The 12,318-nt window shown below is 41.7% G+C and overlaps 1 protein-coding gene across 7 annotated transcripts in view; it reads right to left on the minus strand.

The window, feature by feature from the left end:
• LOC108716426 (protein kinase C epsilon type) overlaps positions 1 to 12,318 on the minus strand; it is a 224,538-nt gene that overhangs the window by 118,536 nt on the left and 93,684 nt on the right. For all 7 annotated transcript variants that reach the window (XM_041562500.1, XM_041562499.1, XM_041562501.1 and 4 more), the window contains exon 2: positions 7,979 to 8,042. In XM_041562500.1, coding sequence (XP_041418434.1) covers positions 7,979 to 8,042 — 64 coding nt within the window. The remainder of the gene's footprint in view (positions 1 to 7,978; positions 8,043 to 12,318) is intronic.

Genomic DNA, 12,318 nt, shown 5'->3' on the forward strand with positions numbered 1-12,318 from the left:
GCTTATTGGCCTGTGTGTGGAGCCATCAGACGGGTGTTCCCGATCGTTATCTGGCCGAAAGTCAGATGTTGGTCAGGCAGCGTAAAAAAAACCCTGTTGAATCGCGGGCGTATCCGATGCAATCCCGCAATCCGACCGCCCCTATGTCCTCAATTATGATCTGATCATTGGGCCCTAGAACCAATGTAGCATATTAGGGAGAGATCCGCCTGTTTGGTGACAATGACAAACAAGCGGATCTCCCTCTTAAGGGATGAAGATCCAACTTATGGAAAGATCCCTTATCTGAAAAACCCCAGGTTTTGAGCATTCTGGATAACAGGTCCCATACCTTTATTTATGTCTAAAGTGACATCGAAATTGAAGGAACTATCTGCTCCAAAATGGGTTTCAGGGGCCCCAACAATGACCGCGAACCCTATACCTGTACCCTCTGTAACCCCATGACACAGATATCATTAATCTGTATGTTTTGCGTTGCTTTATTTGTTCTCCCAGAAGTGACCAAGGCCCACGTTGTGAGCCAGTTTCCAGTGAAAGAGAAGGTCCCTCAGGTTGGTTCACATTCAGAGACCACACAGCTCTCAGGCAGCCGGACAACACTAACCACATCAAGCTTTTTACCAAAAGTGAAATAATATGAGCTCACGCCTTTAACCCTTTAATCAGGAACACCCAGCCAGACCTCTGAGCAAAAGCAGCCCAGATATGTAGGTGATTAGTCTCGATGGCATCTCCACTGGAGGTACAGGCCAAGGGATAAAAGACCAGGTGGCAACTGTAATCCCATATAACAAAGTATAATGAACACATTCTTTCTCGTGATCAAAAACCTGCGAGACAGCCTCCATTGATCTTAGCCTACTCTAAAAACACGAAGCTTGCCAGATATTCCATTAGGTGCCTGGGATGGAGCCAAGAGAGGGGAGGCTACAAACAGGGAGATGGGGCAACGGAGGATCTCAAGACCTTTTTGCAGCTGGGAGGGAAGCAACTGGCAGAGTTTCAAAACTCTGAAAATATAAATCATTCCAACGGGCCCGTGGTAGATCTGACACTCTGCTTCTTTAAATAATGGCTAAAAAAGAATGCTCGAGACCTGGGGGTTTCTGGTTAACAAATCGTTCTGCAATTTGGATCTTCATACCTTAAGTCTACTAGAAAATCATGTAAACATGAAATAAACCCAATAGGCTGGTTTTGCCTCCAATAAAGATTAATTATATCTTAGTTGGGATCAAGTACAAGCTTCTGTTTTATTATTACACAGAAAAGGGAAATAATTCTTTAAAATTCCTATTATTTCGATAAAATGGAGTATATGAATATATATATATATATATATATATATATATATATATATATATATATATATATATATATATACATACAGGCATGGGACCTGTTATCTAGAATGCTCAGGACCTGGGGCTTTTTGGATCTTCATACCTTAAGTCTACTAGAAAATCATATAAACATGAAATAAAGCCAATAGGCTGGTTTTGCTTCCAATAAGGATTAATTATATCTTAGTTGGGATCAAGTACAAGCGACTGTTTTATTATTACAGAGAAAAGGTGAAATAAGTTTTTAAAATTTGGATTATTTGGATAAAATGGAGTCTATAGGAGAGGGCCTTTCTGGAATTCGGAGCTTTTGGGATAAGGGGTTTCTGGATAACGGACCCCATACCTGTTAGTAGAGTTTACTCAAAAGCAGTCATAGGAAAGAGGGTAGAGGAAAGGTGTGGGGTATAATTATATAAAAAAGGGATGTCTATCTGCAACCCTTCAGCTATTGCTTTAAGGGGTTGTTCACCTTTAAATTAACTGATAGTATAATGTAGAGAGGGATTTTCTGAGACAATTTGTAATTATTTAGCTTTTTATTCAGCAGCTCTCCAGTTTGCAATTTCAGCCATCTGGTTGCTAGGGTCCAAATTCCCCTAGCAACCATGCACTGATTTGAATAAGAGACTGGAATATGAATAGGAGAGGCCTGAATAGAAAGAGGAGGAATAAAAAGTAACAATAACAATAAATGTGTAGCCTTACAGAGCATTTGTTTTTTAGATGGGGTCATTTAAAACTGGAAAAGAGTCAGACGAAGAAGGCAAATAATTAAAACGTTAAATTGAAAAGTTGCTTAGAAATGGACATTCTATAACTTACCATAAGTTAATGTAAAGGCCAACCACCCCTTTAAATACATCTCACTGCCCCCCAAAAACTTCAAGTGGGTTTTGATTCATAGGGGACCCCTTTACTGCTCGGAGCCAAGAGCAACTTCTTACCTCCTTAAAGGAGACATAGGATAAATGAAAAAACCCTAATTGTGTAGGCAATTATAAGTAATATATGGTGTTGCTTTTACATGATGCTAAATATTAATATTATTTTTAAAAATAGCCCCTTTATTGGAGCCCCCTATAGATGTTCTCTGGTCCCCGTCTGTGTTTCAAATGAGGGGTGGGCGTGTCCTAACGGTCCCTGCCAGAAGCACAGTAGGAGGGGGACAGCCAATCACAGCCCTGCAGTCACACAAGCACAGACAGGCTTCAGTTCCCTATCAGGTCCTGCTAGCTGCTGATTGGTTCCTGTCCTACAGTGCAGTGAGCTGAGTGCACAGCCTGGGAATCCAGGGAGCAGGAAGTGGAAGGGAGGGATTATTAAGCTTTTTGCAGAAATATTCTATAAATCAGCCTGAAACACTACTTTTTAAGCACAAATCTTCTATATCTAAATGAGTATAACGCACTGGTACATTCTTATGTTTTACACAAAATGTCTCCTTTAATAAACAGTACATTGAAGGCCACAACCATAATATCCACAAGCCACGCCCACTCGGCCTCCAAATACTGCCCTCTGCAGGCTCTATAATCTGCCCTGGGTACAGGGAGACATGTCTGGGGCACAGAACCATATGGAGCTGAACTTTGGGTTTGACTTTTTGCAACAAGAGTTTATTTCAGGTAACGGAACAGATGAGAAATAAAAAGCACAGGGTTAAAAGAAAAACAAAGCAGCTGCAGGAATAGGTTTCTCTCAGTATTAATCAGGGGACACGGGAACAATTGTATTAAAAAAAAACAAAAAAAAACAGTAAAGGGTTTAATAAAGAAGGGGGAGTAGAGAGTGAGTCCCATTCTTAGAACTGCAGCGCTTCTTATTACTGGATCCCAAAAGTATTTCATTGGCTCCGGGAAATACATAGAGAACATAAAGCTGATAATTGTTATTCACAGGGCTGAATGGAGAGCAACAATAGGTCGGTCCTACCCGCGGCCTCAATATTAGGGGGGACATGGAATATATTCATTATATAAGGTGCTACTTCCTTATTTATTATCCCTTATTTCTATTTAGCTGCCGTGTGTGTATGCAGAGAATATTCATCATTACCTCCAGCGCCTGCCCCAGGGGAGCTTACAATCTATTTACCTTTAAACGGCACACTTTGTCAGAAAACATTTGGTTCTTTGGCAGCTCATTACTCCAGCCTGCGGGCAGTCTCTCCGGGGTTCTGTGCCAGCTGATGGCACCTCTTTATTGTATATTTAATGCCATGGATCCAATACTTACTTCACATTAATAGGGGCCATAAAAGAATAGCCGACTATGTGCTTAATATACAAAGTTGCTAAAACGTAATTGGCTATTGGCAGAAAGCCCACAATATGTGGCAAGTGCACTTTGATACTTTTGTAACATTTAAGATAAGCAAAGAAACAATTGTAACAATTTAAGATAAGCAAAGAAACAATTGTAACAATTTAAGATAAGCAAAGAAACAATTGTAACAATTTAAGATAAGCAAAGAAACAATTGTAACAATTTAAGATAAGCAGGTCCTTTGGGGAAACTGTGACTTGCAGTTTAAAGGGCAATTCACCTTCATTAGAAAAACTGTAATAACATAAAAACCACAGAAATGTGTTCAAACTTTCATAACCTGACAAATTTTGTAACATGAACGTGGTAATTATTGTAACAATTGGAGTGGTCAAAAAATGTGACGCGCTTCGCGCAGCAAATCTTTTTGTCTCTCTTTCCATTTCTGAAATGTTGGGAAGTATGTAATGTGCGTAACCCTTTTCTTATAATGCTGTATCACCCTCACATCCAATATGGGTGCCCGACAACTCTGAAGTCTTCGCAGGCTAAAAGAAGGCCGGGGTGCAGTGCATCAGGGGAGCAAATACTTCACTCTATGGAGCTGCAAATATTAACCAGCCACTGGGATTTTCTCCAATAATCTATTAGGCCAGTTTGACCCGAGAAAAAACTGCTTTATTAGATAAAATTAAAGCAGATTACATTTAGGGATGCACCAAATCCACTATTTTGGATTCGGCCGAACCCCCGAATCCTTCTCAAAAGATTCAGCCGAATACTAAACCGAATCCTAATTGGCATCGGCTTTGTTGTCTGACAAAAACTCACGTGATTTCCCTCCCGCCCCTAATTTACATATGCAAATTAGGATTTGGATTCGGCTGCACAGAAGGATTAGGCCGAATCCTGCTGAAAAAGGCAGAATCCTGGCCGAATCCCGAACCAAGTTCTGGATTCGGTGCACCCCTAATAGCACTTCCCATCCCAAGTGCTTTTAGATAAGGCAGTTCTGCAGAGTGGCAGTTAGAAAAACTGAGAGAGAGAAGGTACAATGGGACAGGTTCTTCTCCTACACCCTAAACCAGGCCTGAACACAGAGCTTACACTCTTAAAGGACCAGTAACATCAATTTTTTTGAGCTTCGCACAATGGATCGCCTTCTGAGGAGCGCAAGCGGAGATTCGGTAAGTTATTTCTTAATAAAGATTTTGCAAATTTCAAAGTCTAATTTGTGTTGGTGTTTTTTTTTCGCTCTATACAAACAAATTTTTAATTCTTTTTTTTCAATGATGTTACTGGTCCTTTAACACTTAAAACAGCAGATGTCCCACTGCAGCAGCAGAGCCATTCTGTAACATACTAAACATTAACTAAAAGGTGAACCACCCCTAGTGCTGGACATATAAGGGCAGGGTAAGACTAGGGGCCCCCCCTGTGCCCCCACATCCCCCTCCAGGGGCCACAGCCACCCACCCCCGAGCACATGTAAATTAAAACTTTCAACGCGTCAGGGGGAGGGAGATCAGAGGTCTGGGGGAGCACCGGCAGGGTTCAGGTCTGGGACACCAGAGCAGGGGCCACTGGTGTTTTTTTCGGTGTCCCGCTGGCCCAGTCCGACCCTGAATTAGGGATAAGATTGGGGACATTATTCAGATGAGTCTGTTGTGGTCCATGGGAAAATCTGACAGTTGTAGGCCCCCAACCTGTTCCAGTTCTGCCCACGCCTGTGCAATAAACCAAAGCATCTGTATTAAATAAGAAAAGCTCCCAAGCAGCTTACGGTCACCTGGAAAGACAGATGCGCAGCAAAAACTGAGAAGAGCTTACATTTCCGGCAGTAAAGTGCAGGATCTCAGCAGAGGGAGTCGCATTATTCTAAGGCTTTAATTTTTTATCAGAGAGAAAGCGGCACTAGAATGTTACACATCATCAGCACTAATTGTTTCAGAGAGAACTCTCAATCGACTGTCATTTCATCTCGGCACAAATAAAAGAGGCTGATGTACATCCCATGCGCACAGACAAAGGGCAATGATGTGCCAGTTGTTTGTTCCCTCCTGTCTGGATAATATTACCAACCTGAATAGTCACAGCTGAGAGGTAAAAAATACTTTTAAAGGAGAGGTTGGGATACTTTTCTTGGGAGCTGCCATCTTTCTTTATTTTCCAGCTATATACGTTGGCACATAAATAGTGAAGTATTTCTAGTGAAAGGTAGTATATGCAGGGCCAACATTAAAGGGATCCTGTCATCGGAAAACATGTTTTTTCCAAAACACATCAGTTAATAGTGCTGCTCCAGCAGAATTCTGAACTGAAATCCATTTCTAAAAAGAGCAAACAGATTTTTTTTTATTCAATTTTGAAATCTGACATGGGGCTAGACATATTGTCAATTTCCCAGCTGCCCCTGGTCATGTGACTTGTGCCTGCACTTTAGGAGAGAAATGCTTTCTGGCAGGCTGCTGTTTTTCCTTCTCAATGTTACTGAATGTGTCTCAGTGAGACATGGATTTTACTATTGAGTGTTGTTCTTAGATCTACCAGGCAGCTGTTATCTTGTGTTAGGGAGCTGTTATCTGGTTACCTTCCCATTGTTCTGTTGTTTGGCTGCTGGGGGGAAATACGGAGGGGGTGATATCACTCCAACTTGCAGTACAGCAGTAAAGAGTGATTGAAGTTTATCAGAGCACAAGTCACATGACTGGGGGCAGCTGGGAAATTGACAAAATGTCTAGCCCCATGTCAGATTTCAAAATTGAATATAAAAAAAATCTGTTTGCTCTTTTGAGAAATGGATTTCAGTGCAGAATTCTGCTGGAGCAGCACTATTAACTGATTCATTTTGAAAAAACTTTTTTCCCCATGACAGCATCCCTTTAATAATCATGGGGCCCCACTCTACTAATGAGTAAAGAGGGCCCTCCGCCAAGGCAGCCCCAATTATAAACTTGGTCACCTGGGCCCTTAGGTGGTTGGATCATTCAACAAGTTCAATGTAAAAAAAGAATTACTCCTGCACATGGCTACACCCAATTGTACTGAAAAACCTGTCCACTCCTACACAATCCCAACCCTTTTGTGATCACATTTTCAGCTTTCCCCCTGAAGGTGCCCATATGAACATGATACCCCCTCAATTCTATTCAAGGCATAGATGGGACATGAACAGAAGATGGTGTTGTGGCAATTTCCCAGACAAGTATCCAGGACTGGTGCGTTTTATTGCACTTTATTGGAGGACACCTGCACAGGAGGTTGGTTATCGTTCATGATCCCTATCAAATCTAACTTTGGAATTATGAATTGAATACAAAGTTTGTCCTGTCTCGGAACATTCTAAGCATCTGATTGGCTACACCAGAGCAACGTTATAGGATTGCACATTTAAAAATACAGACCAAAAGTACAAAAAAAGAGCCGTATGCGTTTCGTGCCTGCCTGGCACTTAATTATAGTCTGAATGGCTACTCAAGTATTTCTAGCTATAAAGATTTCAAAGCCCTGACTGGCTACCAGGGGCGTAATTAGAAGAAGCAGACCTTGTGGCTGTAGGGGGACCAGGAGGTATAGGGGTCCCAGGAGGCCCTAATTAATGAGCAATTTCAACATATACTGGTAAAACAGGACAATCTCTGGATATGTTGGGGTCTCTAAAATTAATTTGTTGTGGGGCCCAGTGACATCTAGTTACACCTCTGATGGCTACAGTTTGTTCTAGTCTCATTGTACTGGGCCAGCGGGACTTCACGAAAAAAAGAGCCTTATGCATTCCGTGCCTGCCTGGCACTTAATTATAGTCTGAATGGCTACTCAAGTATTTCTAGCTATAGAGATTTCAAAGCCCTGACTGGCTACCAGGGGCGTAATTAGATGAAGCAGACCCTGTGGCTGTAGGGGGACCAGGAGGTATAGGGATCCCAGGAGGCCCTAATTAATGACCAATTTCAACATATATTGGTAAAATAGGACAATCTCTGGATATGTTGGGGGCTCTAAAATTAATTTGCTGTGGGGCCAAGTGACATCTAGTTACACCTCTGCTGGCTACAGTTTGTTCTAGCCCCATTGTTGTACTGGGCCAGTGGGACTTCACGAAAAATCCCAATGGGCTTTGGTCTTCATGGGCTCACTCCCCGTCTGGACCCAGGTCCCGTCCCGCGCCCCAAGGTGGAAGGTAAAAGGTACAGACATGCGAGAGAGTAGGGCAGATGCTAGGAGGGGAGCCCTTGAAGTCAGCCGGATGCCCAGTACGACCCTGTCTAGCCCCGCTAGTTTGCAGCAAGTGTCATATTTTGACATCACAGGTAAAGATCATTTTAGGTAGGTATAAAACAAACTTAATGAATAGAGCAATTTACCTTCACCTGAGGACCCAGACAGATCAATGATGACGTATACTTTTCCTTCGGGCTCCAGATCAATCTGCAGATGGAGAGAAAACAACAGCATATTCAGATTGTTACATATAAACAGCCTGTGGGTGCATTCTGGAAATATAAAAGCCTCCAATGTAGGAATCCAATAAAAGGTGCCCACAACCCATAGCAACCAATCAGTTGTTTGCTTTCAAACAGACGGCCCGTTAATTCTACCTGCTGATTGGTTGCGCTAAGCAACAAAACCTGTTTTTATTTGCTCCTTTTATTGCATTACCCCTTATGACGCAGCTTCAAGATTTTAATGATAATTAACTAATACCAGAAAATTATAATGCCCTGCATGCATTTAAACATTTTATACATTTAGTCCTCTTTGTCAGATCCGCATCATTTCTAGAAAATGCCTTCTAAAAATACATTGAATTATGTAAGGTTTCTGCCCCAAGCCACAGCTCTGTATAACACCAGTGAACCTGAGAGACATTTGACGCCTGCAGATGCCGGAGCAGACACCAAACACATTACAATAAAGACAAGTCACCTAGAAACAATCTCTATATTTGCAATAATCTGGCCCTCAAACCCAACAAATGAATGATTAATGCCTCTTAAAATGTCCCTATACAAGCACTGATCCCAGAAGAGCAAGGAGTCCTTATGAATAAAAGCATGAAAGCCACTTCCTACATTCAAACGTACCTTTCAAGACACAATTATAAATAGTTGTCCTTTAATGTGACAGCCTAATTCTTTTTTATGACTTGTATTTTTAGACTGGCTTCTGTGCTGTTGCCCGGCAACCGGTGCAACAAGTCTCTTAAGGAGCGACATAGACAGTTTGACATGCTGGTGGCCAACACTTGCCTCCAACATAATCGTGTTCCAGTCAAGCTGCCTGATTAGACATGTCGTTAGTGAGCCTATGCATATTAAACAACCAGCATTCCAATGAGATCATGGCTCATGAAGACTTCCAGAGCTGCCATCCCTCGCTGCCCAGACTAGACCTGAAAGGCTGTGGAACTGACAACATTAAGGTTGTAATTTGTAGGACACACATATTATATGGATAGAGCTGAAGGTTAATTTATGGTCACCCTTAGATGTTCTCTCTCAAATGAAACTGTCTCAATACCCAAGACAGCTGTTAAATTTTAATTGAATTTAAGTTACTAAATAGGCAACACTTGCTACACAACTGAGGGCACCCAGGGTAGGTACCTCTTTGTTGATGGAGATAAGAGAACCAAGCGATCAACTCAGCCAGGAAGGCGAGGAGCAATTCTGGTCATACATGGGGTATGAAAGGGTGATCCACATCAGGCCTTCTAGAAAAGGGCTGCTACCTTATTAAAATCCATTCTGTCTCTTGGAAGAGCACACAAAGATAGAATGTGTGAAATACTGGCGCAATGATAAAGTGGATTCCAGGGTCCTGTTCATTTTGAGGGCCCAAACCATAGTATCTCCTATACTTTAAATCTGATCTACCTTTGGTAGACGTCTTGGCCCTTTCACTGGTGCCTATGAGGTTATGCTGAAGTCTATTTTGGGAATAACAATGAAATTATTTCATATTGTTTGGATAGGTCCAGGATTGTGCAAATTGAGCAATTACTTGGGAAAACCTGCAGATAATATCCCAACGTTGTATAAAGGTTTCAGACCCCATGGACAAATTCGGCAGTTGTTGGAGGAATCAGGAGAAACTGCCAGGCATTCCTCCAGGGTACATCTTGTCGTAGCTTTCGTCGTAGCGTAGGTTTTGGTGGATCAGGGACAGGGCCTAAACTTTTGCCACTTTTAGGGGACAATTTAGGTCCTCTGATACACATGTATTTTTCTAGTAGCATCAGTTTATCCCATGAGGATACGAACCATGAATAAATAACAGCTGGCTTTGTACAACTGTGAAGTACACATATTTGGCATACATTAGTCTGTGATGTGGTAAACACGTATTGTGATACAGAACTATTACTTAGCACCCATCACCTTCTCCAAAAACCTGCCTGCTGCTTTAGTAATCAAACTAAAAGGAAGGTACAATGTGATAAACTCAAGATTCCTACCCATATATAGAAAAATAGTAAACAATGTGCTTAAAAAAAGGTTCTTTCTATGTATCTGCAGGTTAAACACATTACACACGATCAACATTTCCTATGGAGTTAAAGTGTGAACTTTCTAATGCTCTGAGTGGGCACCAGATGGTCTAGCTCTGCCATTGTTCTACTGATCTGACTGGATACAGATTGGTTCTAGACCTTTGTAGATACAGTATGTGATGGTGCTATTTTTTTCCTTGGCTACAGGTTGGTTTTGGAGGGGTTGACAAAAAAAACTCATTGAGCCCCATATATCTGCTAGGCAACTTCTTGATTGAGCCAAAATTCATCTTTCATGGAAGTCCCTCCTTCCCTGTCCCCCTTGATGGCAGCCCTTGACTTTTTTCATATAGGGTAACTTCTATAACTATAGTCTGGCCCAGGCCTGGACTGGGAGTCAAAATAGGCCCTGCCATTCCAAATAAACAGAGGCCCAAACAGCCCCACCAGCCCACTATATGGTAACTTTCTATGGAACGATACAGCAGCCCCTCTGGCATTTGCCAGAACCCACAGATTGCCAGTCCGAGCCTGACTCTGGCCCTGTGAAGATTCAAATGCACCCACCATTTACATTTGTGGAAATTCATAAAACTTAAATGGGTTTATTTGCTGAACAAATTAATTTCAGCATATGGTTTGGCCACTTGGTGTACAGTGACTTGAGGATGTATGGGTGATATTACAAATATGCTCTCCAGAACAACTAAAATAAATCCCATATGAATCCCATATGCATACACAGACATATCTAGAAGACCCCTGTCCAAAACTTGCCCCATTATATTTTGCTGAACCTTCATATAAAATAAGGTAAGAGATCCTAGGTAATGAGGATATAGTTGCCTTTAAATAATGAAGCCTAAAAACACTTCCCAGACCTGTTAGGACTATAAATTATCAGCTTCGGAAATAAACTTGCAAAAAAAGTTGAATTTTAAACGCCTGACAAGTCTCACCTTTCAAGTCAAAGGAAGACGACAGAATGTGATTTCAGTGCCATCAGGGGTAGGTGGCCAAGGAAGGGCCATGACAATTTGTTTTCAACTGAACACTGCAAACGGTGTGGGGGAAAGGGGTCATAGGTTGTGCTGTGCCCTCTACCTCTAGGTCCCCTCCTGCAGGCAGCATTGTCTATAATCAATAGACATCAACTAGGGTGATAATGATCCACCATAGACATTTTTGAGACCTAATTTCACATAACTTTTCTTAGGAGTTATTAAAATGAAACAAATTCAGAATTAGATCTTTATTACTCTAACTCTGACATGGTTATATGGTTCCTAGTAAGACTTTGGGGTCCTGTAACTTCTACTTGCCCAACTTCCCGGTGGTGCACCAAGAAAATATCAACCCAACGTTCATTGATGCCCAAGTGGCTCACACACTACTAATTTGTATTCAATGCCAATAAATTGGCTACACATTGAAACATTCCTTATTTCTTGTGTGCTATGCAGGCAGATTCAGGCAGAGGGATCCATCAAAGCAGATGTTCCGAGACACGTGTTGTGGATAAAATAAGTTAAAATATAGCAGAATTGTAAAGGCCACAGATTCTGTGCTATGGACGTGTTATGAAAGGAGTGAAAAAAAGGAGGGAGGGGGAACCTGAGTGAAATAAAACCGCTCACAGCAGTATTTCGGTGCCATAATAATGGAAGGAAAGGTTGCGCTGAACGACGATGTGGGAGGAATTAATTGGATTAACCGTGCCTGAATTGTTCTACAAAAAGAACACGGCACCTACAGTCCTGGGCATCAATATGAGTCGTACAGAGAGGAAAATCAAAAAACAAAAAAACAAAGATTCTTCTATTTTTGGTCATAAAATTAAAAGGGAATGTTCACCCAACATGGAACTTTTAGGGACATATTTACAATAATGTTTTTTTCTTGATTTGTTACCTGTGATGTTGCAATGTACAAGAATTTAAGGCATCGTTTGCTTCCCACTAGGAAAAAATAAATCATTAAATCTGCTGCACCAAGTGCCTCAGAACGGGGCAGCACAAAGGAAGGGGCAGGTGCAAATTGTAATGTTCCGTAACATCAACTTACAGATCTGTATTTTATTAATATGCTGTGAAACGTGGCAACCCATATTTTTCTTGAGTCACCCTGGTTTAATGCCTGGGCACCCGCCGTTGCAGGTCTGTCACCTGTCGTCCAGCTTTGGACTGGGCCAGCTGGAAACCGGGAAAAAAC

The sequence above is a fragment of the Xenopus laevis genome, chromosome 5L (genome assembly GCF_017654675.1).
Source record: "Xenopus laevis strain J_2021 chromosome 5L, Xenopus_laevis_v10.1, whole genome shotgun sequence".
Classification (NCBI taxonomy): Eukaryota; Metazoa; Chordata; class Amphibia; order Anura; family Pipidae; genus Xenopus; species Xenopus laevis.